Here is a 17,938-nt window from a genome sequence, read left to right as displayed (position 1 = left end):
ATAGGGAGGGGAGGGGCGGGAGGGTACAGGGGGGGTGGGCTCAAGGCGGCGGGGGGTACAATCGTGGGAAGAGATCTCATTATTGAATCTCTTGGAGCACTCAGTGCTTCGAAAAAATTTAATCATGTAAAATCTAGCGAATTCGATAGAAAATTCTGTTGAATTTCTATTCAAGTTTCCACTAGTTTTTGGTTGATTCTACTGAAAAATTCTCCTTTATAGGGCGGCTTTTTCAAGAGAAATGTTCAGTGGAAAATATTCTACGGAAAAATCAATTGAGTTACATTTTTTATGCAACTTATTCTGTTATTATAGGGAGATATTTTCTATGGAAATTCGACGGTTTAAATTTTCCACGTTTTTTTGTCCGATTTTTTCAGATTAAATTCGTGTTGAGGACTTATTGTAGAAAATGGCTCAATAGAAAAGTTGTGTAGACAGATGATTGAAAATTCTGTTGGATTTCTATTGAAGTTTCTATTAGTTTTTGGGTGATTTGTGCATTTTTTTTTCAATGGAAATGTCCAGTGGAAAATATTCTATTAAAAAAATCAAAAGAAGTCGAATTTTAAATCGGTGGAATTGGTCTGAAACTAATATAGTTTTCAATAGACGTCTAAAAAAATCCAATAGAATTTTCTATCGATCACAATGTAATTTTTTCATGCGTGAACGAATGTGCGATCACGATTGTAACCTTCACATTCGTAACAAATCTAATTTTGCCACTAGTACATTCGTGTACTGTATCTATTAGGGTTTATGTACCTACGCTAAATATATCTTAAATTTACTCATTTGTGTTGATTTAATTCTTTATTTTTTGTAAATTTTACTGAAATCGTGCAAAATTTTTTTTTTGTGAGACAATTTCATTGCTTGATTTATTGTCAAGGATTATACATAGAATAAATAAAGACTGGGTGATTGAAAATTATTTGTCGTTGCAAATCTTCTCTAATTGAATTTAACGATTAAAGTTTAGCCCACCACTTGCGGAGACATTCCCAAAAAATTCTGGCGGTGAGTTCGCCCCAGAGGCCTAAATTGACCGTGGCGCCATCCCTTCCATACTGAAGCCTCTACTTTCGTCAATCTCTTTGCTAGGGACCCCGATCGTTGCTAGTTACCTACTCAACAGTACTATTCAAAATTTCCCGGGTGTTGCTCCGGAATTGAATAATTAAAAGATTGAACAATTCGGTTGGTGGTCCGTCATTAGGAAAATTGTGAGAGACAATTGTCTCTCACAGATTAGATATTGAGGGGTCAATAATTTTTACTGCCCCTTGGATATCGTTTTTGGGTAGATTTTGAGGTTAGAAAACACACGGTTTTCGGCAGTGGACCGGGACCGCTGGTGGATAATGCCAGGTTTTTTCCTGGTTTCATACCATGTTTTTTAATATTTCTAAGAGTTTTTCACCGACGAGAATCCGTCAAGTCGGTAGGGTATTCGCGTCACAGCCGAGGGAAGTGGTTCGTGGTTATGATGTGTGTTGTTGGAAGAACGTTCTTGGGGGATCAGTGAATGGGGGTTTGCCTCTGCAGAGGTGTTACAGCATTGATACTAAGGAAGATCCAGCATCGGAGAATGTTCTTCCACCCTTGGTTGGGAACGATTTGATTATTGTGCCTGGAATTTTCAAGACAATTTCGAGTATCTTCCAACTTCAGGGACATCTGAGGAGATATGATCCCTCGTTCCAAGTGCCGGAGTTTGTTGAAGCGTCGAAACAAGTAGGAAGATCATTTTTTTGGAATTGGGTGGAAGTAATTGTGAGGGTTTTTAAGTGAGGATTCGAGGATAGAGGCTGTGGGATCGGACGGGTTTCTGAGGGATTGGATTTTGGGATTTGTTTGGGAGGGGAGCGAGCAATTGCTGTTGACTGGATTCATCAAGTTCTGTAGAAGTAGGATGAATAAACTCCAATTGAGTCGATGAGTGTAACGAGGAAAAATGAATTCAAGAAGCAAAAAAATTTTTTTTCCAATAATACGGTTTTATAGGCTATTTTCTGTTGAATGTTTTTCTACTCAAAAGAACGCGCAGAAAATCTGCGGAACGTCTCAAGAAAATCCGGGAAAAACCGATAAAATGTTCAATAGACTTCCCTAACGAATGTGTCATGATTTTTTACTAAAAGTTTCAGTAACTATTTCCCTCCAAAATGGAATTGTCCACTTCTCGTCTGATTTCTTGCTGACATTTTTGTTTAGGCAGTTGAAACAGTGTCCCATTTTCTGAGCAAAGAGAACTATGAGGCCCTGGAGGGACTTGTCACCCCTGAAGTTATCCAGCAATTGAGACAGAAAATTTGTACACTAACGCCCTCGCAAAAAGAACTCATTGCTATTAGAAAAGAAGATATTTATGGACAGTTTCCTTACACAATGAATATGCTATATGAAGGAGAAGGAGGTAAGGCCAAATAATTGTGTCATTTATTTACATAAATAAAGCTGATGATATCTCATTAATTTCATAATTCGTTTCATTTTAGATAACAAGAAGGCTTACGCTGAGATACTCATGGTATATTATTCCCTGAGAGGTTTGGCAGAAATGAGAGAAAAAAATATCAACCCTCCGTTACAAATGGGACTGATGCCAGAGTATCGAGACAAAATATTCCTCGCGAATTATAGATTTATCAAAGATTATACCAATGGCAATGATGAACCTTGGATCGTTAATTTGTGTAACGAAGTCATGCTCTTGGCATACGTAAGTCAGCAACTCTCAATTATTTCAATTAGAAAATTATTGAAAATTCATGTTTTTTACTTCCTCTAATTTTCTACTGAAAGTAATCTTATAATTCTCTGATTCTTCCAGAAATAATCCGCTGTTTTTAATACTTAGAGCCAATGAGGATGGTAATAATTTACGTTAAAAACACTTCGAAACTCTCCTGTTTGACGAATTGTAAAATACATTTTTGTTTGAAAATTTTCTCTCCACGTTTTCATTATTATCTCGAATATAACAATAGTATTTTTCCGATTTTTTACTCGTGTCGAGTTGTGAACTGACCAACCACACCGGTAAAATATAGAGATGTGAGTGACAAAAATAACTGGTAATAACCAAAAATCGTCTATATAGTTGCAAATTGACGGTCAAATCCTTTTTTGATAATTCTTAACAAACGATTTATTTGGCACAAGTAAGACTTGTTTGAGAACTCTGTTGTTTTTCTCTCAGTGCATAATTCTCCACAAAAGTTTAACAGAAATTCAATAGAATTTTCTAACGAATTCGATAGGTTTTTCGATTAAATTTTTTCGTGCGTGGACTGTCCGGTACAATATTTTTTTGCAATAATTTTCAAATTTCCGAGTTTAGGAAGTATACAATACCAATTCTAAAACGAGGAATCGTGAGAAACAGTGCAGAAAAAATATTTTCAAGAATGTTCATAAGCTTTGAAGGATCTTAGGTACGTAGTCCATTAACTTGAGGGCTGAGGCGCCCACTCGATTCCCATCTCGTTCGATGAATATCGCCAGGGGGCCCTGAGAATAATAGAAACCATAAATAAAAGTTCTCAGTTATCCTTTTTATTTCATTACAACAGCATGATTCATTGTACCAAACTTACTTTGTTCCTTTGGGGATTATGAATCCAGAATTCATTGTTTTTCGTTCGGAATAAATTGTTGGGCTCTATTGGGACCAAATTGTAGAGGCTGACTGATAAACCGTCGACTACATGAAATGAAAGTTTTATAATGTTGCAGAAGGGCTTGAGGTAGGGGGATATGTGAACCTGGCAGTTGATTCCACTTTGTTGGAATGAAATTTCAATTTTTTTCGAGGGGAAGCTGAATAATTGGTCCAATTTTGAAGGCTCCAGAGACGAATTTTCTGAAATGATTATTGAAAGCAGTGTTTCAAGGGGAATAAAACAATTTCAATTCAGATAATCCATCGTATTTTTAGATAATTACTGGCATAAATTCCATCAGTCAGTCGATATGGTTTTGTCACAGTCAATGCAAACATTGGAATTTGATTTCGCTCTCTTCCTTTGAACCACGTGTCTATAGCTGTGGAAAATAAAGAAAAGGAGAATGAGAATTAATTCAAGGAGTTGAGGACAAGCACAATTGAACACTGTTGAGAATTTTCTTTGAATTTTGCAACAAAGATTTTTAGAATTCGAAGGGAAACTTACAACAAATAGAATATGGAGTCCAACATTTTCCGTGGAGCATTGAATATTCATGTTGAATGGGTCAGAAAGTACTGATATTTTTTTTTCAGAAATTTCATGGTTTTAGCGGTTAATTTTCGAAGCAGTATTGATATTCTTTACGACGGAAACTTCCATTATTCTGAAATATTCCGCGTCAATTCGCATTCTTTCCAGTAAAGTAATAAAATTTCATGGCAATATCAGGCAATTTTTGAAGCCCAGAAAGGATAGCATTCATGCCAAGTATTCATGTTACCGCGCTCGACTTTATTCGATACCCTTGGAAAATTCAGTTCCCTTTTATTCTGATTCTCTGGAAAGTCATGAACTCCTTGAATTCTGAATGTTCAGAAATTTCAGAAATTTCAGTTGGAAATTCAAAGCAGTGTTAATTATTCAGCATAAAAACTCGTGCAAAAATTACATCTCCCGACTTGCTCGAAGACCTTCTGCACAGGAATATCCTTCGTAATGAATTTACTGAGATGAGTAACATACAGTCCATTCTCATTGCTGGATCTTTCGTAACTAGGACGATGGCTGGACGTTGAATAAGCTTGAATTAAATTCCTCAAGTTCTTCCTGCTCCTGTACTCATTCACTCTCGGTATTTCTCTGTGAATATCTGGATTTGATTCTCTGGAATCAAATATGGATCACAATATGAAATCAAATTTCCTGTTTCCTCATCAATGAATACTTTAAGAGTAGGAGAGAATGAGGTCGGAGTGAACGCTTTTGGCTTTCTTAAAAATATTCATAACTCAGGCATAAATTCCTTAATTGAGTGCAGTTTAAACTCATTGCAACATTTCTAAAACTCACTTTGGAGGAACTGTTTGACACGTATCAAGAATGACAGCCAGAAGTGCAGGATCTTTCGACATCATAATTGATAATATCTCACTCTCGCAAATTGCGTCGCTTCTCAGAAACGTTTTCGGTGCATCCACGGATAACACGTAGCTTTCCTGCATCTTGAAGCCATGGCCAGCGAAATAGAACAGTCCTGACAAGAGAAGAAAAATAAATTTAAATAAAAAATGATGATATTGTTGATTTACTTTCATTACCATAAGCTCCTTCGGACAAAGCTGCAGCAAAAATAGACATGGCATTTTTCATCTGTTGAATATTCAGATTAGCGAAGCAAATAACATTGAATCCAATTTCCTCCAGCAACTTGGCGAGCTTTGCAACGTCATTCTTGGGTGTCTTGAGTCTGTCGTGATGGTCATAATCCTCGTTGGCAATTAATAACGCGATTTTTGCTGTTGCCTTTTCCCTCGGTATCTCCATCTGGAAAGTTTTATCGTGATTATTTCCTCCATTCCCATTTCAACCAATCAGGCTGCAGTATTCGGAGTCACGTGACACGTCTCACGCTGATAATTTCAGAATTGGAGGAATTATCCTCCGAATACCCCTCACGTTCAAAATTCATCGGATATTTCCCTCAAGTTTTCCTGGATCTCAACAACTTTTGCAATAAAAAAAATTGGAAAACTATTCCTTGGTGCTCTCCAACAAAACTATCGGGAGATATTCGATAATTTTGAGACTCTTGAGATATTACAACCGAGAAAATCAAAGTGAATACAATTTTTTTAATTAATTTTAAAAAAGTGAATAATGATTTCATAGAATTAACTTCTGAAGTGCATTTTTACTTACAATAACAGTGGATCTTTCAGTGTAGACTTCGCTGACTTTATTTTTAATGTAACAATAATATTTCCCCTCGTCGTTTGAGTTGAAATTGTCAATCTACAGAATTAAATATAAATTAATAGATAAAGTAATATTTTTAGTGGGGAGTTAATTTTTTGGATTTTCATTGTCACATTTTTTGGTAATTTGACAATGAAAAGGCATAGTTGCATTTGAATTCCTAATTTTGTGAATTTTAATGTAATTCAAGATCAAATTTTTCATGAAATTTTTCATTGAATTTAAAAAATTCAAAGAAATTGTATCTTTCATTGATTTCTCATAGTGAAAATTGAATATTACATTCAATTGATTTTTCAATAGATTGGATGTAACGTTCGTTTTTTATTTTGTTTATTTTTGTGAATTTTCATCGTGATATAGACTAGAAAATGGAATTCCATTGAAGATTCAAAAAATTGATTTATTCATCCACAAAAGAATATCTATAAATTTCACCTAAACTTGTCATTGGAGGAAATTTCCTCAGTAATAAAAAAGGTCTCTCGACATTTCCTTCTAAAATAATTCATTCCCAAGATAAACTAGGAAAATTTTTAAAATTAATTCCAAAATAATTGAAAAAAATTCTCCCATACTTTCAGTACACTCGACGTCTGCATCTCTAATTTCGTATTATCTCTAAACCACTGATAAATCGGTTCTGGGTGACTCTTGACTTTGCAGGATAAAACCAGGGATTTCCCCTTTTTAATTTCTACGAATGGTAACGGCTGGCATTCAACGACAACTGGAGTTGGGTTGACGGTGACATAAACCGATTCGGAGAGCAGTTGATCTAGAATTTTCCCCTCGAGGCCAACTTGAGACACTAAACACCTGTATTCACCCTCCTGGTCCTCTTTAGTTATTTCCAAGTTCAGTTCTTTCGCTACTTCATTCAGGATTGAATCGCCGTGGTACCAGGCATAGGAGGCAGGTGGGAGGCCTGTTGCTTCACAGATCAACTGGATTTTTTTACCCACGGATACTTTGACTTCTTGGCAGGGGAAATTTGGATGTCTGGTGATGGTCAAAGGTTCTGTAATTGAATGAGTTGCGGGCCATTGGAATACGATTTCTAAAAATCGATTATATATGCCTAAAAACGAATAATTAAATAACTAGAACTCTTGTCGACAACCGAACTTTTCGACCCCTAATTAAAAAAAGGGATAAAAATATTTTAGTATCCTACATGAAATATAAACAAAACATTAAAGTGAATAAATTAGTGTCTCAGATTTCTTATTGATTAAAGATTTTCTTTCATATCAAAATCATTATAATTTGAGAAATTTTCATTTTTTTTAATATAAAAATAATTACCGTTCATTATTATCATTATTATTACATATTTCAAAATCAAAAAATTCAAAAATCATTCTATAAGCAATAATCTTTTAGTATTAAAAAATATAGAAAAACACCTGTTCAAAAACCAAAAAGATCTTGAGAAAGAAATTTTTTAAGGTAAGATAAACATGAAATATCCCCAAGTCTAGCATGAGCTTGGCGAAAAATATTTCTGACCGAAAATGTGTCATTTAGTTTTAATTAGAGGATCTGAGATAAATACCTGTCTCTCTCAACGTCGATAATGCCCTCAAAAGTCCGCAATCCTCCATCAAATCACCCAAGATTCCCACCGTGCACATTCTAATGCTCAATTGATACAATAAATTATCAGCTGGCGATTCTGGTCCCCTGTTGGCTCCCCTGCCCCTCAGAGACTTCAGCCATCCTGGCCTGCACAATTCTACCTTAATTATTCGTCCTCAACCAGCCCCACTACAAAACTACACTGTTAAAAATTTTCGTCTGAATTTTTCGTGCCGAATTCCGAACATTTTTATCGTGTTCAAGTCCCACTGACATTTCAGGAAATCTTGTCATTGAAAAATCAAATATTCCATTGATTTTCTGTTCAAATGATCTGGAAATCAATAAAATACTTGATTTTTCAGTTCAATTATTCTGTAGAAATGCATAAAAATCAGGAAAATTCAGGGAAAAATTGGAAATTCATGTCATTCTGTTTCTGAATATTCATGTTCCACTGAAAATTCAATCAAGTTGTGAAATTTCCAGTTCACTCCCACTAAAAAATCATGAATTTCCGTGAATTCTACTTAAGGGGAACCCCTCTAGACATTAACATTAAGAATTGTGAGACTCAGATCCGAAAAAAAGTCCAAAAATTCTCAATGATGCAGCATACTCAAAAGTTTCTTCCATGAATTTTCCAAATATTTTTCATTATTTTGACTGTTCACACGAAACACCTTAAAACTTGAAATTCCATAAATGTTTTTCCCTAAATCCGATTCAATGTCACTCTCATGAGATTCACTACATCTTCCATGAAATTTCAAAAAAACTTCCAACAGCGTAACTCAACTCAAACTGATTTACCCGAGTTCCAGCCGCTCCGCTACGTAATTCCCCAAACGAACCCAATTATCATCAACATTCAGCTCATCCACTAGCTCCCTATACACCGTAGCCGGCAATTCCTCGAGATCCAAGTCTTCGCAGAATTTGTACATCCCAAGAATCAACGGTTCCACCCACAATCAAACATAAAAAAATCTTAAACATCAAAAATACTCGCGCTAGGCCGTGCGATTGCACCAGTGGCAGTTCCACTTGCCTCAGCGGACGTGCCACCGTAAAATGACAAATATCCCAGATAATACAAACGAGGAAAAATCCTCAAGGCCAGAGTGCATTATACAAGTAATTTACCCACTGAAATGCGTTTCTCCCTTTCCTCCCAAGAATTCTATCCCCAACTCAACCGCCCGCACCCCACGCTAATTCCAATTAATATCCTCCTCAAATTATCCCCACTTTCACACCCACTTGTTTACAACATCTCATAATCATATTCAAAAGCCGAAGGTGAACGTGATTCGATGAAAAAATTCTTCGAAATGGCCGCTGACTTCCCGCTCAAACCTCCGTATTGAGTCGGTAAAACAGGCTATGGCACCATCAGCTGAGAAATAGGAATGGGCGGGCTTCCTCAGTCTGTCATCGTCGCGCGCGCAATGCACTGCTCATCCCTGCTCCCTTCTAAATACAACACGCAAGATTCAGACCCATATTCAACGCTAAAATAACCTCCGCCAGGGTAATCTTAAACCAAGTGGTGCCCCCTCCCCTGCCGCCCCGCCATCAGTCATCCCCTCCTCGCGAGGAAGAGACTGGGATAAAGCATCGTGTCAAAGTGCGAGCTCCCGCTCGCGATAAAAAAAACATTGAGTTTTCAATCCAAATAAATCACGCGAACGGAGTGATAAACAGAGGGGAAAAATCTTTAACGCTTTGGAATTGTTGAAAAAAAAAAAAAGAGTTGCAGTCAATCCCTGTGTAGTGATACGGATCCCCAATGGCTCCACAAAAAACATCAGTTTCTGCGCGATGCGCGTGGCGCTCTGCGCCGCATAATCTTGCGTATCAGTGACCGTCAGTCAATCGTAGAGTCAGTCGTGTTTTCCCTCTAAAAAAATAAATAAATAAAGGAGTGAGTACATTGTGGTGAACGAATTTGTGTTATTCAGTGTCAATGGGTGTTGGGTAATATCTGTAAAACTGAGAATCATCGGTTTTGAGAAATAAACAAACGTGGAGAGTCTGTGGAATAAGTGAGTACATGGGGGAACTACGGGTTTGGAGGCAAATGTTTACCATGAAATTTGGGGCGACATGGTTATTCGTCGGTGGAGTGATTTATCAGTGAAAATGTCACAGTGTAAACATTTCGGGTTGTTTTACCCTGAGTGATTGTTGGAACAAAGGGGTAGTGCAAGTGACGTGGGGAAACGGGGTTCTGGCTTTTCTGGTTGATTCGGAGTATTCGTTACACTTTGTTTCCACGATTGTCGGAATTTTCATCGATACGAGGGGAGCAATATTTTGGAGCTCGGGCGGGTGGAAGTTGAGTGAGAAAAATAAAGAGGTGGAAGGTGGCGAGGAAAAAAAACACGGTGTGTGCAGTGGGGAGGAGGTATCGGTCTCACGAGCAGTGGTGGTTTTTTGGTGTGACTTTTTCGAGTTGAATGAATAATTAACCTCACCCGGTGAATAATTGAGCTGCTGTGACGACAGAAAGTTGAATATTTAGGGATAATTTCAGGTGTTGAGGGGAATTGATTTGGCTCTTGTTGGCGAATTATCTTTTTTTTTGGGAAAATATTTTTGGTCTGTATCTTGTGCGGTGGCCATCATGGCGAACCCACGGAAATTCAGTGAAAAGATCGCCCTCCTCAACCAGAAACAGGCAGAGGAGACGGCTGCTTTTGAAGCTATTATGCGTGAGGTTTCGGATGTCACGAGTCGGGTAAGGATTCCACATTCTTGGCCTCGTCGAGATGAAATTAATGATTAACCTAGTTTTTTGTAATGTCATGGTGTTGTTACCAGTGATAAATTACTCTTTGGTTTGTTATTATTTTCAGTTTAGCCCTTTGCACATTTACACGTGGTTCTTGTATTATTTTATTAAACAATTTCGGTGGGAAGAGGGATTCGGTCCTCTCTGCCGACGGCCGAGGCAACGTAAACATACGTGAAAGCCCGGACGTGTGCATACACTTCCTCGTGTATATTTTAAGAGTCACACGGAGTTAACGTGCATGAGAGTTAATCCAAATGTGTGAGGAATTTTTCCCTCCCCCACCCTTCATCTCTCTGTTCTCATTTTTTTTCTGTATTAGCAGCTGCGTGCAGACGGTTTATGAATTTTTTTTTCACTTTTTTGTCGTCGGTTGGGAGTGGGAATAATTGTAATTATGGGCGGGAAATTGTCGAGAGTCTGGCGAACATCGGATGAGAGTGACCCCCGAGGGGCAACAGCATTTTTTTTTATGGTTAATGGGAAGGGGAGGGCCACTGGTATGTTTTCATTTTCTGGTATTTCGTGGGATGGTATTTAACCGGATACTGAGGATTCTAACGGCCGTGTTTTACTGCCAATGGCCTCGAGGAGCTACAACAGAGACGACTTGCTTTTTTCCATTTCTTTTTGAGATTCGTATACACACTCTTGTATTTATAGATGTAATAGGCAGGGAGAGGGTTGAGTGACACTCGAAAAATGGGGAGGGAAAGAGTTATGTTTGAGGGCTTTGAGATTGTTTGACATTTTTTATTCAACGATTTTCGAGGCGATATTTATGGGGTATTGATCGGTTGGGGAGATTCTTCGGCGGCGGGGGAGTGAAGCGCATGGAAAACTTCACGGGGGATTTTTTGCTGGGAAACGTCATTTTTTAGATTTTAAGTCCGTTTTTAATTCAACTTCTGGGGAAAGATCCGTTGATTTTTTCATTTGGTTGATTTTTTTAATCGATGATTGGGTTTTTATTTCGTTTGTTTCATCTCTTGGGTGAATTGCATTCATTTTGTTCATGTCTGGTGGCTATTTATCGTTTGTGAAAAAATATCCTCTTTCAATTATGTGCAATAGGTTGATATTTCTCTGGAAACAAATTTCACAAAACTATTTTTTCTGCTGTGAAATATTTACTGATGAAAATTGAGTTGAAACATTTACGTCGATTTGATTCGTCTCACTTCTCTTAAGCCATGAGTTTAATTAAGGAGTTCCTTTCGTAATCGGGAATGAAATTGAGTGGGAAATGTTTTGTTGTTTTTATTTGGAAAAGTCATAGTTTCATTTAATTTTAGGTAGATTTTTAAACCAAATTCACTGGACAGTTTAGTCAATTCATAATTTGGTCATTTTTTTCCTTCAATCCCATTAATCGTTGAATTTTTGTTTCGTCTGTTCCATCTGTTCGTTCACTTTCGAGTCTTAATGAAAAAATTGTGTAATCATGCAAAATGGGTCAAATTTCCTCTACCCAAAAATTTAGCTGATAACATTTTTTATTCAAGTGTTCACATTGATATCACTTCTCGATAAATATGCCGACGCATCGTATTATTCGATGATATTGATTCATTGACAATTTCGAGAAGTTTTTTAAAATCATGGTAGTTTTATTTGTGTTCAGATTACTTCGTTAAAATTTTATTTAATGAAGCCCACGGTTTTATTTTTCATTCTTAATTTTGCTACAGTGGAAAATTAATCCAATTTTGTATTTTAGTACCATTTTTTTCTTTTTTTCACCAATATTTGATTCATTTTGTGATTTTTGTGGTTTCATTTGTATTTAGATTACTTCGTTGAAATTTTATTTAGTAAAGCCCACGCTTTTATTTTTCATTCTCAATTCTACTGCAATAAAAAATTAATCCAATTTTGCATTTTGGTACCTTTTTATCGTTTATTTCATCAATATTTGCTCGCAATTAATTCCTTTTGCGTAATTCGTCTTGAGTAAGTTTTGTTTACGAAAACACGTGTTTTCCTCTCGTGAAACGGGTTAAATCGACCGTTATATCGCATTTTAACCGATAAAAAATCATTTCAACTGTTAACATTGATATGAACGTGCGGAATAATTATTCCCTGTACAATTATATTTCTTGATACCCGTTCAATGACGATTATAAGTATTTTGAGTTACATTCTTTACACAAGTGTAGGGAAATATTCTCAGGCATGAATAAGTATCTGCCGAGCGCACGCCTGTACTCCCTTATCAGCCACGCGTATCTCGAGGACAGAATCTCCACAAACGTGAGAGAATCCGGAATTTTTTTGTTTTCTTTTTCCCTCACGTTTCCATTTAGCCATTGAACCTACATTATTTATTATTTTCTTTTTCTCAGTTTCTGTAAAAATTATAATGAGAACTGAATAATGATCATCGAGCGTGGATACGAAATGGCAAAATTCTAACTCGTGATGTTGAAGTTGGGCGTCTCATTATCACATTCGTCGTGGCCTCATTTGAATTTCTGAATTCATTTCGGTGTTACTCGGCATCGCTTCACGTGAAGAGATGTAAACAGCTTTTTTCATTTGCCTTTTCTTTGTTTTGGGGAAAATTGAATTGGAGCGGAGAATGCAATTATTGTAACTCAGATTTCACTCTCTGCTGATTGAATTTTTGAGAAATGTGTTCATTTATTTTTCCATTTATTTTTATAATGAGATAGTGAATAGGATGAATGAATCTACGTGAAAATGGAAAAAATGATGAAAAATTGAGTCCGTATTTAGTATTATTTCATTAGCGTGTTGCCTATCGGTGTTCGTTGTTTGAAATTTTTAGAAATTTCATAGAAGATATTATAGTAAATCTCATGAGAGTGATATTGAATCGAATTTAGGGAAAAAATGGTTATGAAATTTCAAGTTTCAAGTTTTAGGTAGAATTAACGGAAATTCATGAGTTTTCAGTGGGAGTAAGATGGAAATTTTAGAACTTGATTGAATTTTCAGTGGAATATGAATATTCAGAAACAAAATGACATGAATTTTCAATTTTTCCGTGAATTTTTCTGAATTTTCATAGAATAATTGAACGGAAAAATCAAGTATTTTATTGATTTCCAGATCGTTTGAATAGAAAATCAATGGAATATTTGAGTTGACAAGATTTTCTGAAATTTCAGTGGAATTTGAAGACGATGAAAATTTCCGGAATTTGACACGGAAAATTCAGACGAAGATTTCTAACAGTGTTGCCTTGATTTTTAACTAAATTCCACTCTACACTGAGAGAAAAACGAACAAGTTCTCAAGCAAGTCTTATTTGGATGAACAAAATCGTTAGTTGAAAATGAACAAAAAATAATTGTTTGCTTCGAATTTAAAAGTCTCAAACATGAATAATTGCTCTGCTCTCAACAACAATGAAATATTTGGCTCAAGAGGCGGATCATTCATACAAGACGATGCCTTTTCAGGAAAAAAATATATTTTATAGACGGAAGTTTTTTTATCAAGAAATATTTTGTCCCTAAGTTACAAGATTGCTGTTATATAATTATTATTATTTCATTTAAGAATTCATTCTTTATCTGCGATTATTGAATACCCGAAACGACAAACTACTATCCCTCGTTTCATATAAAATGAGCATTTGCCGGGAGGAAAATACGTATGGGAACAAGGAGTAACGAAGAAGTAGTGCTAGAAATTACATTTCTTAGTTGCGCAGAGAATACATTTTTTTTTAAAAGACTAAATCTGTTTTTGCAATAAAATTTTTTAATGTCCGCGCACGCTTTGCATATTTGGCACAAAAAATCCTTTTTTGATAAATTTTGACAAACGATTTTTTTGGCACAAGTAAGACTTCTTTGAGAATTCCCCTGTTTTACTCTCAGTGTAGGAGAAAAACACATGCTCTCAAACACGGCTTGTTTGAACCAAGAAAATTTCAAGTTGAAAATTACCAAGAATAAACTATCTCGTGTAGAACATTTCAAGAGTGTCCTGAGATGAAAAATTATTATCGCAAAAATAGATTCAGTTGTTCCAAAAAATTGCTGCATTCTGTGCCAGTTTGAAACCTCATTTCTAGCACGGCCCATTCGTTATTTTGCACTGCCATGCATTTTTTGCTCCCGAAAAAATGTTCGTTCCGTGTGAAAGAAGGGACAGCAGTTCTTCAATTCGCCTCTTCAATACTCAAAGATAAGAAGAGAATTCTTGTAATTTTTTTTAAATTCTGAACACAATTGAATGCTACTCAATCCGTCAATTTACTATTGAACGGATGATTGTAATGTCCACAATCAATAGAATTATTCATGTAAGAAAAATGTAGGAATGCTGAACATGAATGCCATTCACATGAATCGAAATTGAATAGTATTTATAGAAGAATTAAGGAAGCTAATCTATAGGTTGAAACAAAATCTCAAGATTTCATCATTTTTGTGGACACAATGTGAAACAAATCGTGGAATTTCTATTTCCCGGGGCTATGTTTCTTGAGCCGATTAACGGTATACGAGTATTTACATAGTGGCCACAACAAGTTTTCCAATCTTTCCATTCCATTGGCTGATTCATAAACGATTAACATTTGAAATGGGAATACCAATGTTCCTGGGAATTCAAAAAGCTCATTATGTGTTAATGAATGCTGATCGCTTCGTCACACATACTTAAAAATTATTAAATTTTTTTCTCTGCGGTCAAATGCAGCATTTAGTTATTTCAAACATATTTGATTGGCATAAATCGATTTTTCTTTTGCCCAGAACGTCTGCCGGGAAGAGTACGATTTCCATTACAAATTCATTCTGCAAGACAAAAAAAAGGCGTTCAAATCAAAGAAAAATCGTCAATTTGAAGTGAATAAACTCATATATTCATTTCAATGAAAATATTTTAATTCTACGAAATGAATAATTCATTCGTTCCCAATAAATCCTCTGTGACAATCAGATGAATGATTGATTCAATCCCATTTATTTCTCTGATCTCTTCGTTGTCTGAAACATTATTTTATTTCTAATTGACGACATTAATCGTCGTATCACGACGATTTGCATATCCATGAGAAAATATTTCTTTGATATTGATGAATTTCCTGCTCATTTCATTCAGATAAGTTTTATTTAATTCAAATGAATCATTTTTTTTGTGTTGACAATTGCTGCTGACGTAACGATCGCCTCTTCAAAACCGAAATTTGGAATTAAGCTCCTCGCGTTCAAGTTTTCTCCTCTTAGATGGGTTGTTACTCGGTACAACAATAAAACGTTATCGTCGCATTGGAACGATTTTATTGTGTTAGCGAGTCCACGTGTATAAAACGTCGAATGTAAAAATGTGCGTATACACTGAAAGGTTTTAGAAATGACTCTATTCGCACGTGTGGCTCGAAAAATTTGATCGTGGAAAATAAAACGCCAAAATTGATGAGACAGAAGCCATATTAATAATTGTTATTCCATGATTCCATTTTTTCAACTTAATCTCAGTTAATATTGTTTGAGTTTACTTTTTAAAAAAAATTCACCTCAAAATTCATCTCTTTGACGTGCGCATTTCAGTAACCGTCTATTCAGCGATAAGGAACGACCTCGAAATACTGAGGAATAGATAGCGAGTGTACCGAAATGCCGGAGAATCGTATCAGGGGAGGGTTCATTGTGGCGAAACATGAATCGCAACCGAAAAAATCAGTTGAATTCTGGAGTATTCAATGGAATAGCAGTTTTCAGGTCCACATGATAATGAAAATTATTAAATAATTTGAAAATTCAAGCAACGATTTCGCTGAATTTTTAATTCACTGATAATTCAGTTGGATGTGATGTTCAATTTCGGCAATGAATTTGAAAATTTTAGATGTCATTGAAATATCAGTGATAATCTAACCTGAAAACCCCAATTATCCTGAATTTCCAACCTGAATGAGGGATTCCATGAACGATTTAATCTTAAATTGAATTCAAATTCACAATATTGAGAATTTAAGTGCAACTATTGCGTAGTTTTCAAAGAATTTCCGATAAAAGTCTTGGAAATTTCTAAAAAGTAAACGTAAAAAGTTGAATATTGCAATTGCAAAAATAAAAAACATCCAACGATTCGAATGGGCCCAACTCGGACGAGGATAGATCGGTTTTTCTTTTTACCGCCATCACATTTATGATTTACAATGCATGACTCACTCCCCACAATTAGATCTTAACATAAAATGGATAATTTGGGAAAAGCAAAAACGTGGTGTTGATGAAATTGCTTAGGTGGCGTCAGCAAGCAGTTCAGTTGGTACGAGTCCTACTGGCACTGGTGGTGTCCCAGAGACTCTGTCCGTCAAGAGTGCTGGTGCTAGTCCACCCCAGTCTAGTGGCAGTAAACATCTTCACATTAACCTGGGAAATCAGTACACGGGTGGAGGATCTCTGCCAAATGTTAACAACACTGTTACAAAGAGAGCACCTACGAAAGATCCTTCTCCAAACTCTGCTGCTATTCACTCTATCGATCTTAAGGTACAGAGTCATATGTAGACATGTCATACAGAGAAAAATTAATGATCCAATGATTGTCAGTGATGATCATAAAATTTAAACTCATTGGATCCATTGGAAATATGGATACTCAGCATCGAATAATTCCATATTTCAAGCACAAACTTTTCTCTGTGATACATTATTTGTGTTAGCAAAAAAAATGCCATTGAGAAGACGTTAAAATCAAATTTGCCCCCATAAATCGACCTTTCAATCTTATTGGATAGTGAATTTATGGCGCAAAATGAAAATCATCTATTCAATGAGCGCAAATGTCGTCTGATGTATGTTAGACCCCCCATTCACTGAAATTCCCTCGACTCATTAATCCAGTAGTCTACACCAGCATGCATAGCTTAACTTGATAAACGCACCCTAGTGATTATCAATCAGATTAGCATCTAATCTTTAACAGAAACTCAATTATATCGACCGTGCTAGCGTATAATTTAATACGGGAGTATTCATTAATTTTCGGAAACCCCGGTGGCCTCTGAACAAACCTACAACCACCTATTTCACACAACATTTCTCGTAGGTACATATTTAACGCTTAATAAACCACAGCTCCTCCTCCTTTCCCACCAGCAAGATATTCCCTGAATTTGCATTATTTAATATACTTACCGAAGAATGAATACCTCATCGAGTAATGAAATTTAAAGCTCATGCAGTATTCATTCTAATATCTCTGTAATGTCATGTAACTGAAAATGTGTCCAAATATGGAAGTTGCGCTTTGAGTGAAAACATCGAAACTTCTACTACTTCTTCATACGATGAATGTCAAGTAATAAAGTTAATTACAACGATCTCAAAGTTTCTATTCTACTCCGCTATCATTTCGAAACGGACAGAATGAAGTTGGCAGTGCTGCATCTATTTTATCGCCAGTCGTCCCCTATCGTAGGCTATAAAAACGAAGTATTCTTCCACTGTAATTTGAGTTTTAATTTAAAACGTTACAATTTCGAAAAAGCCTGGCACGTTGCCGGTGTTGTTGAAGAGTTTCAAAGTTATTTGAAGTAGAATTGGAAATATGAAAATGCGTCTAGCACGGAGGAAACTTCAGGCAATTAATTTTCATGAGAGCATTCGCATAGGACACCGTGATATCCATAACT

At 36.0% G+C, this 17,938-nt stretch overlaps 4 protein-coding genes across 8 annotated transcripts in view; 3 read left to right on the top strand and 1 right to left on the bottom strand.

Moving 5' to 3' along the window:
- The window catches only part of LOC107045109 (protein FAM98A), a 3,599-nt gene extending 3,203 nt beyond the window's left edge, over positions 1 to 396 (top strand). The window contains exon 5 of the mRNA XM_015267244.1: positions 381 to 396. Coding sequence (XP_015122730.1) covers positions 381 to 396 — 16 coding nt within the window. The remainder of the gene's footprint in view (positions 1 to 380) is intronic.
- A 720-nt stretch (positions 397 to 1,116) lies between these two features.
- On the top strand, positions 1,117 to 2,956 carry LOC107045115. Its single transcript, XM_015267250.1, has 4 exons — positions 1,117 to 1,740; positions 2,221 to 2,422; positions 2,505 to 2,728; positions 2,840 to 2,956. Exons 1-4 carry the CDS (start codon positions 1,396 to 1,398, stop codon positions 2,843 to 2,845), a joined length of 777 nt encoding a protein of 258 aa, XP_015122736.1. The 5' UTR covers positions 1,117 to 1,395; the 3' UTR covers positions 2,846 to 2,956.
- Positions 2,957 to 3,267: 311 nt separating this feature from the next.
- On the bottom strand, positions 3,268 to 8,637 carry LOC107045114 (mucosa-associated lymphoid tissue lymphoma translocation protein 1). Its single transcript, XM_015267248.1, has 10 exons — positions 8,328 to 8,637; positions 7,492 to 7,661; positions 6,512 to 6,954; positions 5,877 to 5,969; positions 5,276 to 5,501; positions 5,028 to 5,211; positions 4,627 to 4,841; positions 3,955 to 4,053; positions 3,606 to 3,871; positions 3,268 to 3,519 (listed from the first exon to the last, which is right to left on the bottom strand). Exons 1-10 carry the CDS (start codon positions 8,459 to 8,461, stop codon positions 3,421 to 3,423), a joined length of 1,929 nt encoding a protein of 642 aa, XP_015122734.1. The 5' UTR covers positions 8,462 to 8,637; the 3' UTR covers positions 3,268 to 3,420.
- A 490-nt stretch (positions 8,638 to 9,127) lies between these two features.
- LOC107045149 (CREB-regulated transcription coactivator 1) overlaps positions 9,128 to 17,938 on the top strand; it is a 44,594-nt gene continuing 35,783 nt past the window's right edge. For 3 of the 5 annotated variants that reach the window (XM_029126595.1, XM_015267303.2, XM_029126594.1), the window contains exons 1-2: positions 9,128 to 10,257; positions 16,545 to 16,793. In XM_029126595.1, the coding sequence (XP_028982428.1) occupies positions 10,144 to 10,257; positions 16,545 to 16,793 (363 nt within the window). In that variant the 5' untranslated portion in view covers positions 9,128 to 10,143. The remainder of the gene's footprint in view (positions 10,258 to 16,544; positions 16,794 to 17,938) is intronic. The other 2 variants (XM_029126597.1, XM_029126596.1) reach the window with 1 other exon arrangement.

The sequence above is a fragment of the Diachasma alloeum genome, unplaced genomic scaffold (genome assembly GCF_001412515.2).
Source record: "Diachasma alloeum isolate Michigan unplaced genomic scaffold, Dall2.0 Dall_scaffold_00879, whole genome shotgun sequence".
Taxonomy (NCBI): domain Eukaryota; kingdom Metazoa; phylum Arthropoda; class Insecta; order Hymenoptera; family Braconidae; genus Diachasma; species Diachasma alloeum.
Note: the sequence above shows the minus strand (reverse complement) of the source record. Positions and strands in the feature narration are given on the sequence as shown.